The 26,432-nt window shown below is 38.5% G+C and overlaps 1 protein-coding gene across 1 annotated transcript in view; it reads right to left on the bottom strand.

The window, feature by feature from the left end:
- Positions 1–5,768: 5,768 nt before the first annotated feature.
- Positions 5,769–26,432, bottom strand: part of LOC132547853 (eukaryotic translation initiation factor 5B-like) — a 52,081-nt gene continuing 31,417 nt past the window's right edge. Inside the window, exons 17-20 of the mRNA XM_060211658.1 lie at positions 15,985–16,116; positions 15,100–15,176; positions 9,308–9,460; positions 5,769–5,931 (exon numbers count right to left, since the gene is read on the bottom strand). Of these exons, the coding sequence (XP_060067641.1) occupies positions 5,769–5,931; positions 9,308–9,460; positions 15,100–15,176; positions 15,985–16,116 (525 nt within the window). The remainder of the gene's footprint in view (positions 5,932–9,307; positions 9,461–15,099; positions 15,177–15,984; positions 16,117–26,432) is intronic.

The following is a 26,432-nucleotide window of genomic DNA, read 5'->3' as shown; positions in this document are numbered from 1 at the left end:
CTAGTTTAACACCAGACTTATCTCTCTGTACCTATGTTAACACTAGATTTATCTCTCTGTACCGAAGTTAACACCAGACTTATCTCTCTGTACCAATGGGTTAACATCAGACTTATCTCTCTGTACCACTGGGTTAACACCAGACTTATCTCTCTGTACCTAGGTTAACACCAGACTTGTCTCTCTGTACCTAGGTTAACACCAGACTTATCTCTATGTACCTAAGTTAACACCAGACTTATCTCTCTGTACCAATGGGTTAACAACAATTTTAACCCTCTGTACCTCGGTTAACACTAGATTTATCTCTCTGTACCTAAGTTAACACCAAACTTATCTCTCTGTACCAATGGGTTAACAACAAACTTATCTCTCTGTACCTAGGTGAACACCAGACTTATCTCTTTGTACCAATGAGTTAACAACAAACTTATCTCTCTGTACCTAGTTTAACACCAGATGGACATCTAGGGTGACACCAACAGCCAGTCATATCGGAATAGATGTCTAGGGAGATACCAACAGCCAGTCATATCGGAATAGATGTCTAGGGAGACACCAACAGCCAGTCATATCGGAATAGATGTCTAGGGAGACACCAACAGCCAGTCATATCGGAATAGATGTCTAGGGAGACACCAACAGCCAGTCATATCGGAATAGATGTCTAGGGAGACACCAACAGCCAGTCATATCGGAATAGATGTCTAGGGAGATACCAACAAATTCGTTGTTTTCTTTTGCCTCAATTTTCCAAATATTATCAAGGATAACAACTGAACAGCTGACACTTACTTAAGTCGACTCAGCACTTTCTCAAAGATATAAAGATACTTATGTAGCATCTTATGTATTTACCTGTAAAAAGTCACATTCTATAATCTTTGTAACTGAAACAGATCTGATCTTACGAGGGGGTTATAAGGTCAAGGTCAGTCATTTATCTCCGTAAATCTTGGAGCCAATGAGGCCCATGATTGATAGGTGGCGTCTATTTCAATGTATCAATATACGCTACCACTGACAAAATCAATCTGTATAGCGTCAGGTTTTTACTTAGAGGTGACGATTAAAGTGTTCCACCTCAGTACACACACACTTCCATTGGCCCTGCAAGCCCCAATACACACATTCAAATCCATGTGATCCTTACCTGAAGCCTTACAGCTATATACTAAAGATCACTGTCAATTCCATAGAGACCATATATACCCTACAACAGTTAATTTATTACACTTTTCTCTATATGGTTTTTATTTTTAGATTTTTGCGAGGTAGTGAATCTGGGGTTTCCAGAAAATTTAATTTCACTCCCAAAAAGTTTGAATCATATTTCCCAGAAAATCCAGATACTAGAATTCCCACACCATAAAATTAAAACAAACTGGAAATACTGCTGATTGTATCATGACAGTGCACTCAGTATCATTCCAACAATTATTTATATAGATTTTGTTTTATCAAAACTGGATGATATGAAGGAAACAGAAAATAAGTTAAACAAGTTACTGAATGTTATATTGATTTTTATAGATCTCCCTTATTTATCCAGTGATAAGTTAAGGAATAAGCTCCATCTACTGCTGTTTAGTAGAATTATTACTGTATTTATCCAGAAATAAGTCCATGTCTGGTAATAAGCCCACCCATATCTACTGTTGTTTAGTAGAATTATTACTGTATTTATCCAGAAATAAGTCCATGTCTGGTAATAAGCCCACCCATATTTACTGCTGTTTAGTAGAATTATTACTGTGTTTATCCAGTAATAAGTCTATGTCTGGTAATAACCCCACCCAGAGGTAAGTCAGCTGTTTAGTAGAACATTAGAGAATTGTAACTGTAGAGGTGCAAGTCAGAACCACAAACATAGAGAATTGTAACTGTAGTTTATCACAAGAGGTAAGTCAGAACCACATAGAGAATTGTAACTGTAGAGGTAAGTCAGACCACCACCCATATGTAGAGATGTTTTGTAGAGGTAAGTAGGTCCTGTCAGAACCCACATTTAGTCTCAGAGAATTGTAACTGTAGAGGTAAGTCAGAACCACAACTGTAGAGGTAAGTCAGAACCACACAGAGAATTGTAACTGTAGAGGTAAGTCAGAACCACAAACATTGAGAATTGTAACTGTAGAGGTAAGTCAGAACCACATAGAGAATTGTAACTGTAGAGGTAAGTCAGAACCACAAACAGAGAGAATTGTAACTGTAGAGGTAAGTCAGAACCACATAGAGAATTGTAACTGTAGAGGTAAGTCAGAACCACATAGAGAATTGTAACTGTAGAGGTAAGTCAGAACCACATAGAGAATTGTAACTGTAGAGGTAAGTCAGAACCACAAAGAGAATTGTAACTGTAGAGGTAAGTCAGAACCACAAAGAGAATTGTAACTGTAGAGGTAAGTCAGAACCACAAACAGAGAGAATTGTAACTGTAGAGGTAAGTCAGAACCACATAGAGAATTGTAACTGTAGAGGTAAGTCAGAACCACACAGAGAATTGTAACTGTAGAGGTAAGTCAGAACCACAAACAGAGAGAATTGTAACTGTAGAGGTAAGTCAGAACCACAAAGAGAATTGTAACTGTAGAGGTAAGTCAGAACCACACAGATAATTGTAACTATAGAGGTAAGTCAGAACCACAAACATAGAGAATTGTAACTGTAGAGGTAAGTCAGAACCACAAAGAGAATTGTAACTGTAGAGGTAAGTCAGAACCACATAGAGAATTGTAACTGTAGAGGTAAGTCAGAACCACAAACATAGAGAATTGTAACTGTAGAGGTAAGTCAGAACCACAAAGAGAATTGTAACTGTAGAGGTAAGTCAGAACCACAAACACAGAGAATTGTAACTGTAGAGGTAAGTCAGAACCACACAGAGAATTGTAACTGTAGAGGTAAGTCAGAACCACATAGAGAATTGTAACTGTAGAGGTAAGTCAGAACCACATAGAGAATTGTAACTGTAGAGGTAAGTCAGAACCACATAGAGAATTGTAACTGTAGAGGTAAGTCAGAACCACAAACAGAGAGAATTGTAACTGTAGAGGTAAGTCAGAACCACAAAGAGAATTGTAACTGTAGAGGTAAGTCAGAACCACAAACAGAGAGAATTGTAACTGTAGAGGTAAGTCAGAACCACACAGAGAATTGTAACTGTAGAGGTAAGTCAGAACCACAAAGAGAATTGTAACTGTAGAGGTAAGTCAGAACCACAAACATAGAGAATTGTAACTGTAGAGGTAAGTCAGAACCACATAGAGAATTGTAACTGTAGAGGTAAGTCAGAACCACAAAGAGAATTGTAACTGTAGAGGTAAGTCAGAACCACATAGAGAATTGTAACTGTAGAGGTAAGTCAGAACCACAAACAGAGAGAATTGTAACTGTAGAGGTAAGTCAGAACCACACAGAGAATTGTAACTGTAGAGGTAAGTCAGAACCACAAACAGAGAGAATTGTAACTGTAGAGGTAAGTCAGAACCACAAACAGAGAGAATTGTAACTGTAGAGGTAAGTCAGAACCACAAACAGAGAATTGTAACTGTAGAGGTAAGTCAGAACCACAAAGAGAATTGTAACTGTAGAGGTAAGTCAGAACCACACAGATAATTGTAACTGTAGAGGTAAGTCAGAACCACAAAGAGAATTGTAACTGTAGAGGTAAGTCAGAACCACAAACAGAGAGAATTGTAACTGTAGAGGTAAGTCAGAACCACAAAGAGAATTGTAACTGTAGAGGTAAGTCAGAACCACAAACATAGAGAATTGTAACTGTAGAGGTAAGTCAGAACCACAAAGAGAATTGTAACTGTAGAGGTAAGTCAGAACCACACAGAGAATTGTAACTGTAGAGGTAAGTCAGAACCACAAACAGAGAGAATTGTAACTGTAGAGGTAAGTCAGAACCACAAAGAGAATTGTAACTGTAGAGGTAAGTCAGAACCACACAGATAATTGTAACTATAGAGGTAAGTCAGAACCACAAGAGAATTGAATTGTAACTGTAACTGAGGTAAGTCAGAACCACAAACAGAGAATTGTAACTGTAGAGGTAAGTCAGTCAGAGAATTGTAACCACCACAGAGAATTGTAACTGTAGAGGTAAGTCAGAACCACATAGAGAATTGTAACTGTAGAGGTAAGTCAGAACCATAAACATAGAGAATTGTAACTGTAGAGGTAAGTCAGAACCACACAGAGAATTGTAACTGTAGAGGTAAGTCAGAACCACAAAGAGAATTGTAACTGTAGAGGTAAGTCAGAACCACATAGAGAATTGTAACTGTAGAGGTAAGTCAGAACCACACAGAGAATTGTAACTGTAGAGGTAAGTCAGAACCACATAGAGAATTGTAACTGTAGAGGTAAGTCAGAACCACATAGAGAATTGTAACTGTAGAGGTAAGTCAGAACCACAAACAGAGAGAATTGTAACTGTAGAGGTAAGTCAGAACCACACAGAGAATTGTAACTGTAGAGGTAAGTCAGAACCATAAACATAGAGAATTGTAACTGTAGAGGTAAGTCAGAACCACAAACAGAGAGAATTGTAACTGTAGAGGTAAGTCAGAACCACAAAGAGAATTGTAACTGTAGAGGTAAGTCAGAACCACATAGAGAATTGTAACTGTAGAGGTAAGTCAGAACCACATAGAGAATTGTAACTGTAGAGGTAAGTCAGAACCATAAACATAGAGAATTGTAACTGTAGAGGTAAGTCAGAACCACAAACATAGAGAATTGTAACTGTAGAGGTAAGTCAGAACCACAAACATAGAGAATTGTAACTGTAGAGGTAAGTCAGAACCACACAGATAATTGTAACTGTAGAGGTAAGTCAGAACCACACAGAGAATTGTAACTGTAGAGGTAAGTCAGAACCACAAAGAGAATTGTAACTGGTAACTGTAGAGGTTAAAAAATCAAAACAAACGGAACAGCTTGCCAATCCTTCAGGTGTTGTGATATGGGATCGGTTGGTATGTAGGAGGGATGCAGTAAAAAAGAGTCTATCTTCTCACCTATACAAACCCTCACACTACCATTAATCATCAGGATTAATAAGATAAGTCTTAATTTTGACTTGATAATAAATTTCAAATCTTCTGAAAATATTACCTGTGTTGATAATTACATCAGGAAAATGATGTATCCATTCAAAATTGTAAGTGATTGTAGATATTCCTTAATGGTTTGCTATATTAGGTGTGTGGTTGTGGTGATTTTTAGGATTGCATATCAACTCGACAACAAAATATGGGCCATCAGGTTATTTGTCTGGGAATAAATCAATGTCTGGAAATTATTGATCATGACAGTCAAAAGGTTAGACCATAATCAGGGCCTACTGCAATCACTCTGAACATAATCAGGGCCTAACACAATCACTCTGAACATAAACAGGGCCCAAAATAAAATATTTTGAATCAGGGCCTAAAGCGAGATGAAAAGTCAAAACACTTAGACCATAATCGGGTCCTAACATAATCCCTCTGAACATAATCAGGGCCTAACACAATCACTTTGAACATAATCAGGGCCCAAAATAAAATATTTTGAATCAGGGCCTAAAGCGAGATGAAAAGTCAAAACACTTAGGACCATAATCGGGTCCTAACATAATCCCTCTGAACATAATCAGGGCCTAACACAATCACTTTGAACATATTCAGGGTCTAACATAATCACTCTGAACATAATCAGGGCCTAACATAATCACTCTGAACATAATCAGGGCCCAACACAACCACTGAACATAATCAGGAACCAGTTGGATATGATGTGTACTGAAGAATTTGGTTGGCGCCTGGCTTACAGCCATGTTTTACATGGTGCCCTAGAAGAGCGTCAGAAGGGCCCCGCCCAGTACTACAACACGTGTCTGATATTCCTTCTATCACTCCAACAAATAACAGAATGCACCTAGGAGGCAGATTACACTTCAAAACACTAAATCTACACTGCCAAATCGGTATAGACTTAGCATCGCAATTCCATCCATGGAAATCTTCCTATACTACTAAGTCAATTTACTATCACTGTCTCCAAATTTTATCACAAAACCTTTCAATGGATCGAAAATAAGCATGTAAGCAAGTAAATCTGTAATATTGGAATATCACCGTTTAACGACAGCATTCAAGTTTCCTGATTAACACACAGCACAAAGTTAACCAGACACGGGAGAAAGGAGAAAACTCCAAATCTCACCAACCACAGTTCTTATCAGAGCTCAAACTACATAATGTACCAAGCCAAAATTCTTGGTTCTGTTTATTTACAAACCGGTGGCTCAATATTTTTTCATCCCCAAAATCTACCGCGATTTTCTATTTCAAAATTAAAACATTTTCAACTTTTTCCGGATTACAAATTATTGTGCCTGTGTGTTATATCCTGGATTTCATATTACACTGATATTTAATGTGTATTATCCACACTGACATTTTATGTGTATTACCCACACTGACATTTTATGTGTATTATCCACACTGACATTTTATGTGTATTACCCACACTGACATCTTATGTGTATTATCCACACTGACATTTTATGTGTATTATCCACACTGACATTTTATGTGTATTATCCACACTGACATTTTATGTGTATTATCCACACTGACATTTTATGTGTATTATCCACACTGACATTTTATGTGTATTATCCACACTGACATTTTATGTGTATTATCCACATTCACACTGACATTTTATGTGTATTATCCACACTGACATTTTATGTGTATTATCCACACTGACATTTTATGTGTATTATCCACACTGACATTTTATGTGTATTATCCACACTGACATTTTATGTGTATTATCCACACTGACATTTTATGTGTATTATCCACACTGACATTTTATGTGTATTATCCACACTGACATTTTATGTGTATTATCCACACTGACATTTTATGTGTATTATCCACACACTGACATTTTATGTGTATTATCCACACTGACATTTTATGTGTATTATCCACACTGACATTTTATGTGTATTATCCACACTGACATTTTATGTGTATTATCCACACTGACATTTTATGTGTATTATCCACACTGATATTTTATGTGTATTATCCACACTGACATTTTATGTGTATTATCCACACTGACATTTTATGTGTATTATACACACTGACATTTTATGTGTATTATCTACATCCACACTGACATTTTATGTGTATTATCCACACTGACATTTTATGTGTATTATCACACTGACATTTTATGTGTATTATCCACACTGACATTTTATGTGTATTATCCACACTGACATTTTATGTGTATTATCCACACTGACATTTTATGTGTATTATCCACACTGACATTTTATGTGTATTATCCACACTGACATTTTATGTGTATTATCCACACTGACATTTTATGTGTATTATCCACACTGACATTTTATGTGTATTATCCACACTGACATTTTATGTGTATTATCCACACTGACATTTTATGTGTATTATCCACACTGACATTTTATGTGTATTATCCACACTGACATTTTATGTGTATTATCACACTGACATTTTATGTGTATTATCCACACTGACATTTTATGTGTATTATCCACACTGACATTTTATGTGTATTATCCACACTGACATTTTATGTGTATTACCCACACTGACATCTTATGTGTATTATCCACACTGACATTTTATGTGTATTATCCACACTGACATTTTATGTGTATTATCCACAATGACATTTTATGTGTATTATCCATCCTGACATTTTATGTGTATTATCCACACTGACATTTTATGTGTATTATCCACACTGACATTTTATGTGTATTATCCACACTGACATTTTATGTGTATTATCCACACTGACATTTTATGTGTATTATCCACAATGACATTTTATGTGTATTATCCACACTGACATTTTATGTGTATTATCCACACTGACATTTTATGTGTATTATCCACACTGACATTTTATGTGTATTATCCACACTGACATTTTATGTGTATTATCCACACTGACATTTTATGTGTATTATCCACATTTTATGTGTATTATCACACTGACATGACATTTTATGTGTATTATCCATTTTATGTGTATTATCACACTGACATTTTATGTGTATTATCCACACTGACATTTTATGTGTATTATCCACACTTTTTATGTGTATTATCCACACTGACATTTTATGTGTATTATCCACACTGACATTTTATGTGTATTATCCACACTGACATTTTATGTGTATTATCCACACTGACATTTTATGTGTATTATCCACACTGACATTTTATGTGTATTATCCACACTGACATTTTATGTGTATTATCCACACTGACATTTTATGTGTATTATCCACATTCACAATGACATTTTATGTGTATTATCCACACTGACATTTTATGTGTATTATCCACACTGTGTATTATCCACACTCCATTTTATGTGTATTATCCACACTGACATTTTATGTGTATTATCCACACTGACATTTTATGTGTATTATCCACATTTTATGTGTATTATCCACACTGACATTTTATGTGTATTATCCACACTGACATTTTATGTGTATTATCCACACTGACATTTTATGTGTATTATCCACACTGACATTTTATGTGTATTATCCACACTGACATTTTATGTGTATTATCCACACTGACATTTTATGTGTATTATCTACATCCACACTGACATTTTATGTGTATTATCCACACTGACATTTTATGTGTATTATCCACACTGACATTTTATGTGTATTATCCACCCTGACATTTTATGTTTATTATCCACACTGACATTTTATGTGTATTATCCACACTGACATTTTATGTGTATTATCCACACTGACATTTTATGTGTATTATCCACACTGACATTTTATGTGTATTATCCACACTGACATTTTATGTGTATTATCCACATTCACAATGACATTTTATGTGTATTATCCACACTGACATTTTATGTGTATTATCCACACTGACATTTTATGTGTATTATCCACACTGACATTTTATGTGTATTAAGCACACTGACATTTTATGTGTATTATCCACATTTTTATGTGTATTATCCACACTGACATTTTATGTATGTGTATTATCCACACTTGATATTTTATGTGTATTATCCACACTGACATTTTATGTGTATTAACCTCACATTTTATGTGTATTATCCACACTGATATTTTATGTGTATTATCCACACTGACATTTTATGTGTATTATCCACACTGACATTTTATGTGTATTATCCACAATGACATTTTATGTGTATTATCCATCCTGACATTTTATGTGTATTATCCACGTTTCTATAGGCAATAAACTTGTCAAACAAGTTATATATAATGTCTGCAGTGAAAATGGTAACACCTAAACTGTCCGCCATCTCTTGTGCCTCTCGTTCTACACGAACGTCAAATGCAAGAATCACAGCATACCTGTTGAGGAAACACAAAAAATATCATTACAATTTTAATCTCTGTGAAAATATTTCAGTCAATATCTATTTCGTTTGATGTGAATGGGTTAGTGGTGGTGGTGTGGGGGAGGGGGTTTACTTTTGTTGATTTCATGGTTACTCTCAATCATTCTTTATTCAAAGTTCCATCACCTGTCATTGTTAGTGTAACATGAATTCATGTCCATTACCTGTCATTCTCAGTGTAACATAAATTCATTTGTCATATTCTTAGTGTAAGTATATTTATACAGCTTTAATGTCTGTAAAATAGAAATATTTTGAAAAACCTTGAAGATTGAACCCCTTAAAAACATACAATGTTACAGAAATAAACTATTTCCAAGAGAAAAACTGCATATCAGCAAATTGTGCCATTTCTACCGTAAAGTACCCTCTCCTGAGTCACTGTGCCATCATTAAAACTTCTACAGGTTTCAAGTCTTCTTTAACAATCTGGAGCAAATGAAAATGCCGTTCTCAGGGAAGCCTGCTTAAAACCAATCTGGGGTTGGTAGACTTATTAGAGTAACTTCCTCAGCAACAGACACCAGCATCCCTTCCTTTGACCAATGCAACAGCCACAGACACTAGGATCCCTTCCTTTGACCAATGCAACAGCCACAGACACTAGGATCCCTTCCTTTGACCAATACAACAGCCACAGACACTAGGATCCCTTCCTTTGACCAATACAACAGCCACAGACTCCAGCATCCCTTCCTTTGACCAATACAACAGTCACAGACTCTAGGATCCCTTCCTGTGACCAATGCAATAGCCACAGACTCTAGGATCCCTCCCTTTGACCAATACAATAGCCACAGACTCTAGGATCCCTTCCTTTGACCAATACAACAGCCAGACTCCAGCATCCCTTCCTTTGACCAATACAACAGTCACAGACTCTAGGATCCCTTCCTGTGACCAATACAACAGTCACAGACTCTAGGATCCCTTCCTGTGACCAATACAACAGTCACAGACTCTAGGATCCCTCCCTTTGACCAATACAACAGCCACAGACTCTAGGATCCCTTCCTTTGACCAATACAACAGCCACAGACTCTAGGATCCCTTCCTTTGACCAATACAACAACCACAGATTCCAACATCCCTTCCTTTGACCAATACAACAGCCACAGACTCTAGGATCCCTTCCTGTGACCAATACAATAGCCATTGACTCTAGGAACAATCTAGAGACAAAGGTAAGACTATATATGAAATTAGAGAGAAATCCATCACAGACACCGCACGATTTGAAAGCCCACCATTTGATGATAATGGACTACATAAATGATAGCTTGTACTAAGTTGTTGTAAATGTAAAACGGATGATGATATCTACCATTCCACAAGTGATAATTTGGGTACCAATGTACTCAAATAGTGCTAAAGGTGAAGACTTTGATAAAGCAAGGAATGGCCAACCACTGACTGAGCAATGGTGGACTACAGAGTTCTCTAGATAGCAGACTTCAGTGTTAACTGGTACAGTCTCCGTGACCTCATTCTAAATACTTGTGGTCACAAATATAATTGCCACTATTTGGGAAGGTGAAAGACATTTTAACAGATTCCTTCTGTCTGTAAGGTTACTTTGGTGGATGTGAACAGCTAGTACCCAGACCACAGAACTACTACTGTACCACAGATAACCAGGCCCATCAACATGACAGTTCAGATTTTCTTCAGAGAAATCACAGATCTTCTACACAAACCACCACAAAAGCTGACAGAGGCTGTTAAGCTTGTTATTTTTGGGTTCACCATTTTTCACCACTTTCAAGAACAGAACAAAAGTGCTTGAATAAACATTCATTTTGTTTCAAGCAATTTTGTAAAACTGCAAAAATCTGAACCATCAAAAAAAGGAAAAGTTGACGAATGAACGGACGATGAATGTGTAGGAGCTGTCCTATACAGTTAAAATCCCAGCAAATGCCAATACTCAAACCACAATCCAATCTTGGAGTCATCAGAATCACAAATGAAATCAAGTTAAGAAAAAGCTGTGGGGCAAATAGGATGAAAATGAAATTGAATGAAGAAAACAATAGTCCATTACATGGTTTCCAAAAACAATATATCCATTTTGCATCAATTTTTCGTAAAACTGAACAAAAATTTGAACCATCAACAAGAGATCCCACAGGGAGCTTGGCACCCACAATTGTTTAATATTTATATGCCCTTTGAGAAATTTTTTCCCTTCTTTCTTCTTCTCTGTTTTGCTCTTAAAGACATTTAAACATTTTTTTGTAGAAATAGTGATGATAATCTTAACCTGCCAAATCCAAAATGGCCACCTGGAAGCCATTTTGTTTCTTCTGATCAGTCCCAGAATCAAACGAGCACATGGAGAGATCAAAGGAAACATACGTATGAAATTTAAGTTCAGTACTTCTTAAGAAAAATCAAAAACTATCTTTACTAGGCAAATTCGAAGATGGCTGCGTGTCGGCCATTTTGTTTTTCTGATCAGTCCCAAACTAAAATAGGCAAAATTAGGGACCTTAAGAACCATATACATGAAATTTGTGAAGGATCTATACCGTAATTCTCAAGAAGTAGTGATAACAATCTTTCGAAGTCAAAATCCAAGATGGCCGCTTGTGGGCCATTTTGTTTTTTCCGATCAGTACCAAAAACAAAAGAGGCACAACTAGGGATCAAGGAAAGCATACACATGAAATGTGAGGAAGATCTGTGATGTAGTTCTCAAGAAATAGAGATAAAAACTTTCCAAGTCAAAATTCAAGATGGCTGCCTCTCGGCTAATTTGTGTTTCTGATCTGACCCAAAATTAAATGGGCACAACTAGGGACCGAAAGGAATCAATATATATGAAATTTGAGAAAGATCTATTCAGTAGTTCTTAAGAAATAGCGATAACAAACTTGCAAAGTCAAAATCCAAGATGGATGGCTGTCAGCTATTTTGTTTATCTGATCAGACCCAAAATCAAACTGGTGAAACATGGCACCAAGGGGAACCTACATATGAACTTTAAGAAAGATCCATCAAGTACTTTTCAAGAAATAGCAATAACAAACTTTCAAAGTTAAAACACAAGATGGCAGCTGTCAAAAAAAATTTTTTTATGGACAGAGGGACGGACAACGGACACAGAGTGATTTTAACAGCCCACCATCTGATGATGGTGTTTTAAAAATAACTATCTTTACAGTAAGTGTTTTTGCTAATCTGTCTGATCTGACATCAGTTAGCTAGGTCAATGAAAATAACCTGACCTCTGACTTGACAGTAGGGAAGGTTGACAAATAAGATGACCTCTGACTTGGCACTAGTCAAGATTAACAGATAAGGTGACCTCTGACCACTAGTGGACATTGGGAACTAATTTGTGGTGGTTGAGCCAAAATTTTACCAAACACTGAAAATATCATGTCAAGTTTTCACCGAAGTCTGGTTGGTCATAGTTCACTCCATTGTCTTTGGATTTCATCTCCACCAGCACACTATTTATTTAAATTTCCACTTTCTATTTTTGTCTCTGAAGTGCCCACAAAAAATCACTATAATTTGAAGTTAGGTTTGTGTTACACAGCATGTAGTACTCTGACATAGCTGAGAACTTTTTCCTAACTTAATTGAATCAGACACTATACACATGGCCCATATCAACTGTTCTGTCTGAACCTAACAGTTTCGTGGTCAACCACAAGTCCAGTACCAAACTAAATAGTCTGGTCATTTTGCCAGCGTATCTTTAGGTACAGTCGATAACTGAAGCAACGTTCTGGAGAATGATGGACCTATTGCAGTATTTATATCCAGCACTAAGTCTTTGAAACAATACTTCTGTCTAACACAAACTTGGCAGATGGACTTACTACAGAAAAAATATAATGGGAGATAGACTTATTACAGGGAAAATATATTGGGAGATAGGCTTATTACAGGGAAAATATATTGGGGAATAGGCTTATTACAGGGAAATATATTGGGAGATAGGCTTATTACAGGGAAAATATATTGGGGAATAGGCTTATTACAGGGAAAATATATTGGGAGATAGGCTTATTACAGGGAAAATATATAGGGGAATAGGCTTATTACAGGGAAAATATATTGGGAGATAGGCTTATTACAGGGAAAATATATTGGGGGAAACTATATTGGGCTTACTACAGGAAAATGACCTGCACCAGATATCAGCTTATTAACCAGTATGGCCAATACCCCAGTGAGGACTTATTGTCCACAATTGACTTTTTACTGACTATTCATGTATTACCTGATATGAACTTACAACCCCCACTATTGACTTATTGTCCAGTATTGATTTTATTACCCAGCATGGACTTATAACCCTAATATTGACCTTTTCACACAGTATGGCTTTATTACCATAATATGGACTTAGTACCCTGTGCTATACCAGGTATGGACTGACTACCCTGTATTTTACAGTACCTAGCATGGACTTATTGGCCAGTATTTTACCGAGTATGGAATTATTGCTATTTTACCAAGTATGGACTTTATCCTGTATTTTACCCAGTATGAACTTTACCCTTGTGTTTCACCCAGTATGAACTTTACCCTGAGTTTTACCCAGTATGAACTCTTGTATTTTACCCAGTATGAACTTTACCCTTGTTTTACCCAGTATCAACTTTACCCTTGCATTTTACTCAGCATGAACTTTACCTTGTGTTTTACCCAGTATGGACTTTACCCTGTGTTTTACCCAGTATGAACTTTACCCTGTGTTTTACCCAGTATAAACTTTACCCTTGTGTTTTACCCAGTATGAACTTTACCCTTGTTTTACCCAGTATGAATTCTACCCAGTACGGACTTTACCCTGTGTTTTACCTAGTACGAACTTTACCCTTGTGTTTTACCCAGTATGAACCTTACCCTGTGTTTTACCCAGTAAGGTCTTTACCCTGTGTTTTACCCAGTATGAACTTTACCCAGTATGGACTTTACCCTGTGTTTTACCCAGTATGAACTTTACCCTATGGTTTACCCAGTATGAACTTTACCCAGTATGGACTTTACTCAGAAGGAATTTTACCCAGTATGAACTTTACCCTTGTTTTACCCATTATGAACTTTACCTTTGTGTTTTACCCAGTATGAACTTTACCCTGTGATTTATCCCGTATGGACTTTACCCTTGTGTTTACCCAGTATGAACTTTACCCTGTGTTTTATCCTGTATGGACTTTACCCTTGTGTTTACTCAGTATGAACTTTACCCTGTGATTTATCCCGTATGGACTTTACCCTTGTGTTTACCCAGTATGAACTTTACCCAGTATGGACTTTACCCTGTGTTTTACCCAGTATGAACTTTACCCTGTGGTTTACCCAGAAGGAATTTTACCTGGTATGGACTTTACCCAGAAGGAATTTTACCCAGTATGAACTTTACCCTGTGGTTTACCCAGAAGGAATTTTACCCAGTATGAACTTTACCCTGTGTTTTTCCCAGGACTTAGTGCTGGGTTAATGTGATATGCTCTTCCCATCCAATCAACTGCATGATCTTCAGTGATGAGTCTTGTGTGATAATTTATCTAATTCAGTAAATGAGTGTGAAGTCTCATCGTGATCAAAAGGATTAGGTATTTGACTTACTGGGTATCATGTTCCAACATAATAGAAGCTTTCATGATGTCTTTTCTATGAACAGGACCAATATTAATGCCCGCATACTGAAACAAAGAGGATCAAATTATCAATATTAGATCCCAAATATAGAAAACAAATCTATGACTAAACTCTGTTCTATTTCATGAGGTACACCTTCTATATTTTTGTTAATGTTTTGTCTTTATATCATTACTCCAAGGAAAGATCTATAACAGGATATTTTCAGATAATGAGGGAGGAATGTGAAAAAAATTAATAACAAGAAAAAATAAATTACTTCCTTTGTTATTAAATCATTGTATGATGACAACATTGTTATTTTGTGTAAATGTCAACAAAAACAAAGTAAGCACTGACTCACATAGATATACCCAAACCCTCTCTCCCTCCCTCTCTCATCTTAGATATACCCACACCCTCTCTCTCTCTCTCTCTCTCTCTCTCTCTCTCTCTCTCTCTCTCTCTCTCTCTCTCTCTCTCTCTCTCTCATCTTTTACTTCTGATCCAAATCTATTGAAAAGTTCATGTATTAAAGGGTTCACAAGATATGTTGTAAACAAGCTGTTTATTTCAAAAGTGGTCAAGGGTGACTTTGACCTTTAACCTTGACCGATGACCACCAAAATTGAATCAGGTGTCGACCTTGTGGGGAGCAATACTCTGGGTTGAATGTCCATTGAATCTGATATGGGCTTCGTGAGATATCTTGTACACAAGGTCGTCACAATGTATGCAAGGATGGAGCCACACAAGTGATTCTATATACACTGTCCCCTTCCTTTTACATCTTACTTCAGTGAGAGTTAAGTCACAATTAATAAATAATGGCAGAAGTAATATCGAACACCGCATGATCGAATCAATACTTACTGGAATATTGGAAACTTTGAGAAATTCTAGAAGAGCTTCTAGTGAGCCTAGTGTAGAAGCTTGAACGAACACTCCTCTCTCAGAGAGCTTGATGGCGTTCAGGACTTCTTTCAGGGCTGTAGACAATTCCTCCTGTAAAGGAAAATTAAGAAAGAATGCATTGTGTATCATGTTTCACTGTGTAAAACTAACTCAAGCAAAGGGCCACAACTCTGTAAGTTATCTACCAACAAAGACAAAGGCCATAACTCCATGTTGTAAAAGACCTGATCTTTAAATGCCAAATTCTCCAATCCCAAGATGAATATTGACATCAGAATTCTAGCAACATATTGTTAGGGACGGTTTTTGGGAAGGGGTATATTGTAAGAGAGGGATTTGGGGAGGAGTATATTGTTAGGGAGTGTTTTCGGGGAAGGGTATATTGTTAGGGAGTGTTTTCGGGGAAGGGTATATTGTTAGGGAGGGATTTGGGGAGGAGTATATTGTTAGGGAGTGTTTTCGGGGAAGGGTATATTGTTAGGGAGTGTTAGAGAGGGATTGGGGAGGAGTATATTGATAGGGAGGGTTTTTGGGGAGGGGTATATTGTTAGAGAGGGATTGGGGAGGGGGGGGGGAGTATGTTGTTAGGGAGTGTTTTCGGGGAAGGGTATATTGTTAGGGAGGGATTTGGGGAAGGGTATATTTCTAGGAAGGAGTTATTGTTAGGGAGGGATTTGGAGAGGAGTATATTGTTAGGGAGGGATTTGGGGAAGGGTATATTTCTAGGGAGGGGTATATTGTTAGGGAGGGATTTGGGGAAGGGTATATTTCTAGGGAGGGGTATATTGTTAGGGAGGGATTTGGGGAAGGGTATATTTCTAGGGAGGGGTATATTGTTAGGGAGGGATTTGGGGAAGGGTATATTTCTAGGTTGGGGTATATTGTTAGGGAGGGATTTGGGGAAGGGTATATTTCTAGGGAGGAGTATATTGTTAGGGAGGGATTTGGAGAGGAGTATATTGTTAGGGAGGGATTTGGGGAAGGGTATATTTCTAGGGAGGGGTATATTGTTAGGGAGGGATTTGGGAGGGATTTGGAGAGGAGTATATTGTTAGGGACGGATTAGGGCAAGTGAAAATTTTTAGGGAGGGGTATATTGTTAGGGAGGGATTTGGGGAAGGGTATATTGTTAGGGAGGGATTTGGGGAAGGGTATATTTCTAGGGAGGGGTATATTGTTAGGGAGGGATTTGGAGAGGAGTATATTGTTAGGGAGGGATTTGGAGAGGAGTATATTGTTAGGGAGGGATTTGGGGAAGGGTATATTTCTAGGGAGGGGTATATTGTTAGGGAGGGATTTGGAGAGGAGTATATTGTTAAGGAGGGATTTGGGGAAGGGTATATTTCTAGGGAGGGGTATATTGTTAGGGAGGGATTTGGGGAAGGGTATATTTCTAGGGAGGGGTATATTGTTAGGGAGGGATTTGGAGAGGAGTATATTGTTAGGGAGGGATTTGGAGAGGAGTATATTGTTAGGGAGGGATTTGGGGAAGGGTATATTTCTAGGGAGGGGTATATTGTTAGGGAGGGATTTGGAGAGGAGTATATTGTTAGGGAGGGATTTGGGGAAGGGTATATTTCTAGGGAGGGGTATATTGTTAGGGAGGGATTTGGAGAGGAGTATATTGTTAGGGAGGGATTTGGGGAAGGGTATATTGTTAGGGAGGGATTTGGAGAGGAGTATATTGTTAGGGAGGGATTTGGAGAGGAGTATATTGTTAGGGAGGGATTTGGGGAAGGGTATATTTCTAGGGAGGAGTATATTGTTAGGGAGGGATTTGGGGAAGGGTATATTTCTAGGGAGGGGTATATTGTTAGGGAGGGATTTGGAAGGGTATATTGTTAGGGAGGGGTATATTGTTAGGGAGGGATTTGGGGAAGGGTATATTTCTAGGGAGGGGTATATTGTTAGGGAGGGATTTGGGGAAGGGTATATTTCTAGGGAGGGGTATATTGTTAGGGAGGGATTTGGAGAGGAGTATATTTCTAGGAAGGAGTATATTGTTAGGGAGGGATTTGGGGAAGGGTATATTTCTAGGAAGGAGTATATTGTAAGGGAGGGATTTGGAGAGGAGTATATTGTTAGGGAGGGATTTGGGGAAGGGTATATTTCTAGGGAGGAGTTAGGGAGGGATATCGAGAGTAGTATATTGTTAGGGAGGGATTTGGGGAAGGGTATATTTCTAGGGAGGGGTATATTGTTAGGGAGGGATTTGGAGAGGAGTATATTGTTAGGGAGGGATTTGGGGAAGGGTATATTTCTAGGGAGGGGTATATTGTTAGGGAGGGATTTGGGAAGGGGTATATTTCTAGGGAGGGGTATATTGTTAGGGAGGGATTTGGGGAAGGGTATATTTCTAGGGAGGGGTATATTGTTAGGGAGGGATTTGGGGAAGGGGAGGGATTTGGGGAAGGGTATATTGTTAGGGGTGGGATTTGGGGAAGGGTATATTTCTAGGGAGGGGTATATTGTTAGGGAGGGATTTGGAGAGGAGTATATTGTTAGGGAGGGATTTGGGGAAAGGTATATTTCTAGGAAGGGATTTGGGAAGGGGTATATTGTTAGGGAGGGATTTGGGGAAGGGTATATTTCTAGGGAGGGGTATATTGTTAGGGAGGGATTTGGAGAGGAGTATATTGTTAGGGAGGGATTTGGGGAAGGGTATATTGTTAGGGGAGGGATTTGGGGAAGGGTATATTTCTAGGGAGGGGTATATTGTTAGGGAGGGATTTGGAGAGGAGTATATTGTTAGGGAGGGATTTGGGGAAGGGTATATTTCTAGGGAGGGGTATATTGTTAGGGAGGGATTTGGAGAGGAGTATATTGTTAGGGAGGGATTTGGGGAAGGGTATATTTCTAGGGAGGGGTATATTGTTAGGGAGGGATTTGGGAAGGGGTATATTTCTAGGGAGGGGTATATTGTTAGGGAGGGATTTGGGGAAGGGTATATTTCTAGGGAGGGGTATATTGTTAGGGAGGGATTTGGAGAGGAGTATATTGTAAGGGAGGGATTTGGAGAGGAGTATATTGTTAGGGAGGGATTTGGGGAAGGGTATATTTCTAGGGAGGGGTATATTGTTAGGGAGGGATTTGGGGAAGGGTATATTTCTAGGGAGGGGTATATTGTAAGGGAGGGATTTGGAGAGGAGTATATTGTTAGGGAGGGATTTGGGGAAGGGTATATTTCTAGGGAGGGGTATATTGTTAGGGAGGGATTTGGGGAAGGGTATATTTCTAGGGAGGGGTATATTGTTAGGGAGGGATTTGGGAAGGGGTATATTGTTAGGGAGTTTCTTTTGGGAGAGATATATTGTTAAGCAGGGTTTTTCAGCAAGAGGGAATATTGTTAGAGAGAGGTTTGGGGAAAAACATTTTAGAGGAATGTTTCAGGACGGGTTTTTGAGACAGTTATGCTGTTATGAAGGGGTTTTGGAGTGAAGTATGTTTTTTAGGGTGGGGTTTTCTGGAGATGTGTGATATGAAGATGTTTGCTGTAGAGAATTGGAATAGTTTGAGAGATGGTATGAAAATGGTTACAGATATATGATAAGTCGTGATGTTTCCTGGCAGTGGGTACTCTAGGAACAGGAATTACCCATTACCATGGGCCCCCACAGTCTTCCCTCTTGACTCCATTTTCTGACCCAGATTCTCTATAAGCCTCAAGTAGAATTCCCAACAAATCACACTCTCCTGACCCTTGGTTTGTAAAATCCTTCACCACTATTTAAATCCTCCCCCATGTTTTTCCGATGCCCAATAACTTTTTTTTATCAAATTCAGAATACATGTAAATTATTCATGAGCCTGAATACTATGTCACTGAAGGGCCAATCTATGTGAGAATCTAATAAATGTGTTGTTCATACAGCTCTACTGATACATAATATAAGACCTTCCACTGAAACATTAGTGTCACTCAAACTACCACACTGGGGTCAGTACTGCCATATACTTAACTATCTATAGTCACTCAGGATTGACAATCAGGGCCCAGAATATTAAAAAGTCTGTATGTTTTTAACTTAGAAATTTTAACACTGAAATAAAAGATTTTAAGTTTTACCCGAACTGATATCAGAGCAGATGTAAGGTGAGTGAGAACATTTTATAAGGGCAATTACAACCCCATCAAGTGCTGGACAGGGAGTCAAGAAATTCCTGTGAAACTGTTAATGTGTGGTTTAATAAGAAATGGAAACTAGAGGGGGGGTATGTTGGGTGTGCGAGGTGTGTGTGTGTATGTGGAGGAAATGGGGGTGGGGGTAGGGTCATGACATGAGGTGAGGGGTGAGATGTGCGGTATGTGGCTTGTGAGGTAAGGGGTGAGGTGGGGTGGGGGGGTTTTGGGTTGAGGCGTGGTGATGGGGGGGGGGGGGGGGGGGGGAGGTGTGAGGTGTGAGGTGCAGGTGTGGGTGTGGTGTGGGTGTGGAGTATGAGGTGTGGGGCCTGGGGTGTGGGGTGTGGGGTGTGGGGTGTGGGGTGCAGGGCCTAGAAGAGAGATTCCTCTCCAAAAGCATTTTAGGGGTCAACCTCTTTAGGATAGGGGACCTTCATGAAGTATCTTTTTTAGGTGGGCAAGTCATGAAAAACAGTACCATGGGTAAATGATATCTTACGGGGTTATCTCGTAATATGGGTTATTTGTGGAGGATGAACATTCCCTTGGAGCTTTGAAAAAGTTACTGGAGAAAGAGAGCATTGAAGAAGGGTCCTTGAAAAAGAATCTTAAAAGAGATGTGAATGCGATGCTTTGGGACCGTTGAAACATGAGGGCAGCTCTTTGATGATTATGAGAGGAGGCCTTAGTGGAAAATCTTTAGAAGAAAGTCTTGAATAGGGAATTGTATTACAATACAAAGAGAACATTTGTTTAACACTAAAACATTGTCTATTTCATTGTGTCAGCATAATCTACGTTGTCTTTATCAGAATCTGCTCCACTTCATTCTGTATTTATGACAATGTATCGTGTTGCAGTGGAGATGAGACGGATATGACTGGTCTCGCATGGAGAGTATTTACCTGACACCTGACAGACGACATGATATAAGATAGGGTGGGTCCCTAACAATTGGTGGGGATGTCACCTACAAGTCCTCTCCAATACAATCACTTTTCCTTTTAAATTGGTCTGATATTAAAAAGTCTTTTACGAGAGCCCATTCCTTTATTCTGCCACGTGCACCTATGACTCTTTAACACTAATTCATCAAAATTAAATTTCAGATATTTTTTTATTCTTTCTTAAGGACCATGTGATCTGGAAGACATTGTTGAATAAAATTTCCATCGTAAGGACAGGAAACTTTCCCATAATTCATATAGCTTCCTGTTTCATCCTCCACAATAGAGTGATACAATAGCCAACAAAGAAGGTCAAACATCCCGAAATCCATTGCAAAAAAATAGGTCGTTAAAAATATATTACTTCCCCTGTGGAAGAAACGTCAATAATCTATTAAAGGTGGAGTGTACTTTCTCTGGTTCTGAGGGGATACATCGCTATTGTAGCCTCCCCCGCCATGTACTTTTTCCCATATATAGGTATCAGAACATGCCTACTATGGCCTCCTTAAATCTGAATCAGATGTTAGTGTAGCCTGCTCATTGCTCTATTTTAGCCTTCTCCATCAAGTACTTTTTTTCTTACAAAATATGACTATTTTAGCCTTCTCCATCAAGTACTTTTTCCCTCACAAAACATGACTCGTCTATTTTAGCCTTCTCCATCAAGTACTTTTTCTCTTACAAAATATAACTCGTCTTTTTTAGCCTTCTCCATCAAGTACTTTTTCCCTCACAAAATATAACTCGTCTATTTCAGCCTTCTCCATCAAGTACTTTTTCTCTTACAAAATATAACTCGTCTATTTTAGCCTTCTCCATCAAGTACTTTTTCTCTTACAAGACAACAATCGCATATTTCAGCTTCATTTGATACTTTTTCTCTTAGAAAGATCTTACTTGTCTATTTCATCCCTTCCTTCTATATACTTTCTCCTGTACAGAACTAATGCTTGTTTTTTTTTGGTGCTTGTTCTATCTTAATAGCAATGATGATTCTCTGCATTCAATCCTTAGGTCTGGGATGAATGAAATCCAAACAGCTATACAAAGGTGATTCCATGGTTCCAGTAAAACAAGATAATATAAGATAGAGTGTCTAATATGTCAGAAACCAAAAAAATGACTGATATATTCATCTCCAAAATCAATCCTTACTCCTCAATGTTGCATTCACTACAGGACAATGGCATGGCATTTGTTGGTAACTCTCCTGACCTATTATTAGACATAGGTGGGCTTATCACCAGACATAGGTGGGCTTAACACCAGACATGAGTGGGCTTATCACAAGGAAGGATGGGCTTAACACCAGACATGGAAGGTCTTACCACAAGGCATGGGGTGGGCTTATCACTAGACATGGATGGGCTTATCACTAGACATGGATGGGCTTATCACAAGGAAGGATGGGCTTAAAACCAGACATAGGTGGGGTTATCATAAGGCATGGGGTGGGTCTATCACTAGACATGAGTGGGCTTATCACAAGGAAGGATGGGCTTAAAACCAGACATGGGCTGACTTATCACCAAACATGGGTGGGTTTATCATAAGGTTAGGGGTGGGCTTATCACCAGGAAGGATGGGCTTATCACCAAGCATGGGTTGGCTTATCATCAGACATGGGTGGGCTTATCACCAGGAAAGATGGGCTTAAAACCAGACATGGGTGGGCTTATCACTAGACACCGTCTTATATCTGGATTAATATGTATACATTTTAAGAATAGTGAGAAACTGAGAAGCCTCAACGTATTACAGTATTTATCCTCGAATAAGCCCACTTCCCCTGATGCAAAAGTTTAGTCTTAAAGTTTGTAGAGGGCTTATTTGTGAACTACTTTTAGCTTATTATTTTATCCTTTTTGTGCCAAAACCCCCGAAACAGCCCCTCCATGACTTGTTTACTGTTGCTAGGTATCGCTAAGGAAGTAATGCAGACATCGCTAAAATCTGACAATATTCTTAAGTAATACTACTTCCTTTCAATATGGCTTAAAGGCAAAGAGTTTCAGAGATTAAATGATGTAGCAGAAGACATTTTTTGAAAAATTTCAACACTTCTCGAATTTGGTGAATGAAACCAAAATTGCAGGCTAAACAGGCTCGGATAACAAAAAACTGTTCGTCAGGGAAGCAGAAGAAAGAGGAGAACAATTACAACTCAGGACGTTATAAATGGGTCTGATATTGAGAGCTCTGAAAATGAGTCTGGTGATAGCGACAGTGATGATAACAATCCTGTTTTGAATCAGCCAAACCAGGTGTGGTCAGGTCGGCTTAGAGATGCAATCGTAGGTGATTTTACGGAGGAAACTTGTTTAAATTATAGATATTATAAAGATGCTACGCCACTGCATTTCTTTTAAAAATTTATCCTGAGCAATTACTTTCATGAAATAATGCTTGAAACCAACAGGTATGCAGAGCAAAAGGGCAAGGATTCAAGATAGATGCTGACAACTCCAGCAGAGGTAAGGGCATATATAGTGATAAACATCATCATGGGAGGGAGCCAGTTGCCCAGCATATGGAAACGGTCTAGAGATTTAGTGACCAGAATACATAAAAAGTAATGACAAAATTGAGATTAATAAAATTGAACCAATATATACAATTGAGAGATATATCAGTTGTTCCAGCCAGGGGAGAAGATGGGCACGACCCCTTCTTAGGCCACTAATCAACACAATTACCTGGTACCCCTAAACTGAAGGAGAACTACACACCTGGAATATCTTTTCATTGATGAAGGTATGATTGACTTTAAGGGACGACTTACACACCTGCCAGTATATGCCTGCTAAGCCTACCAAATGGGGGATCAAAATACGGCAGATATGTCAATCTGAAAGTGGGAACTGTTTTGGGTTCCAGGTCTACATGGGAAGTAAACAGATGGTAACCATTAAAATGGACCTGGATATGATACTATCTGTAATCTGTCTGAGCCATATCATAACCAAAATTGTCATGTCTACTCTGATCGCTTCTTAAATCTGCAAATCTGGCTGAGCGCTTGGAGCTTGTGAATACCTTTATGTGTGAGACCGTGCTAACAGAAAAGGATTACCCGACTCTATCAGGAAGGTAAAACTGAAACTTAGAGGAGGACTTGAACAGATACAAAATGGTAACCTTATTGCTACTTCCTACAAAGACAAATGACAGATCATGTATCTCTCATCTCTATTCCCCCTCACATGGATGGTATTTGTAGACAAACCTAACGTGATTGTCCTGTACAACCAACACATGGGAGGGGTAGACAAATTTGATCAACTTGCCAGTTATTACCCAGTGGGACATCCTGGAACTATATAGTGGCGGCTATACCTTCTGTGGTAGATCATAAATACGACCATTATCAATGCTTTCATTCTCTTCCAAAGGTCAGAAAAGGAGCCCACTTCTCCAAAAGAGTATGATCGTTTGACATTACAGATGGATGTAGCTGATCAACTCAAAGCAGGATTTATATCTAAAAAGCACACAGTGGGGAGAAAATCAAAGCAGATGAAGAAAATATCTCTACAAACTATCAGACATCATGAACTTGTGAAAACAGAAGGAAGAAAAAAGATCTCCAGAGAATGCACGGGTCAAGGGTGCAAAACCCAAAAAGGACAAGCAATTGAAATAACATTCCGTTGTCAGTTCTGTAACATCTCACTTTGCCTAGTAGGGTATTTCACAGCATTTCACGAGAAATGCTTGTTTAACTTGCTTTACATACTTTCACCTGTAATTCTTACCTGTAAAGGTAAAAGATAACATTACAAAGTCACATTTAGAAAGCTAAAGGTATGTGCAATATCAGGTGAAAAATACAACATAAACAATGGAAATGGTGTGGTTACATGAATGAATCACTAATAATGAGAATCCATCCAGGACCTGTTAGTATTAGAAATATATTTGTGGGTAGGGGTACATTTTCAGATAAATATGGTAGCACAGTACTGCTGTAGCTTGGCCTGGGCTGGACAGCTAGGTTTGTAGAATGTATTCCCTATCATAGCTCCGAAGTGTAAATCACTCTGGCTGACATATTTTAATTATGGATATAACTTGGGTTTAGATGTTACAGGAGTACAAAACACATTGATCTGTTCCCACCAGCCCAGAGTGACAGTTTGTGGTGACCTTGAGTGACCCCCTGTGTACCTGTTAAAGAAACTGACTATAAATGTACACCTGTCCGTACTTCACACCTGTGGACCTTCTCATAGAACCATGTTATAATATCACAAAGTAACACTTACCACACAAACAAAAGACACGAAGTAGTCACATAATTTACTAATCCTTTTACTGGAGTATTGAAATCTAATGAATTTAACACAAATTGCTTCCCACACTGCAATTCCTATAACCATTTTCTTTTGTTTTACAACAAGGTCAAAGTCATCATGATCCCCACCCATCCTTCAGACTCATTTCCCCTCTCCTTCCCAGACACATTTTAATGTCCTTCAATCCTTCAGACACATTTCCCCTCCCCAGACATATTTTAATGTCCTTCAATCCTTCAGACTCATTTCCCCTCTCCTTCCCAGACACATTTTAATGTCCTTCAATCCTTCAGACACATTTCCCCTCCCCAGACACATTTTAATGTCCTTCAATCCTTCAGACTCATTTCCCCTCTACTCCCCAGATACATTTTAATGTCCTTCAATCCTTCAGACTCATTTCCCCTCACCAGACACATTTTAATGTCCTTCAATCCTTCAGACACATATCCCTCCCCAGACACATTTAAATGTCCTTCAATCCTTCAGACACATTTCCCCTCTTCTCCAGACACATTTTAATGCCCTTCAATCCTTCTGACTCATTTCCCCTCCCCAAACACATTTTAATGTCCTTCAATCCTTCTGACACATTTCCCCTACCCAGACACATTTTAATGTCCTTCAATCCTTCAGACTCATTTCCCCTCCCCAGACACATTTTAATGTCCTTCAATCCTTCAGACTCATTTCCCCTCTCCTCCCCGGACACATTTTAATGTCCTTCAATCCTTCTGACACATTTCCCCTCATCAGACACATTTTAATGTCCTTCAATCCTTCAGACTCATTTCCCCTCTCCTCCCCAGACACATTTTAATGTCCTTCAATCCTTCAGACTCATTTCCCCTCTCCTCCCCAGACACATTTTAATGTCCTTCAATCCTTCTGACACATTTCCCCTCCCCAGACACATTTTAATGTCCTTCAATCCTTTAGACACATTTTCCCCCACCTCCCCAGACACATTTTAATGTCCTTCAATCCTTCAGACACATTTCCCCTCCCCAGACACATTTTAATGTCCTTCAATCCTTCACA

Source organism: Ylistrum balloti, unplaced genomic scaffold (assembly GCF_031769215.1).
Source record: "Ylistrum balloti isolate Yb309-2 unplaced genomic scaffold, AGI_CSIRO_Ybal_v1 Utg369986, whole genome shotgun sequence".
In the NCBI taxonomy this organism is placed as follows: Eukaryota; Metazoa; Mollusca; class Bivalvia; order Pectinida; family Pectinidae; genus Ylistrum; species Ylistrum balloti.
The sequence above is the reverse complement of the archived record's forward strand: the minus strand, read 5'-3'. Positions and strand labels throughout refer to the sequence as shown.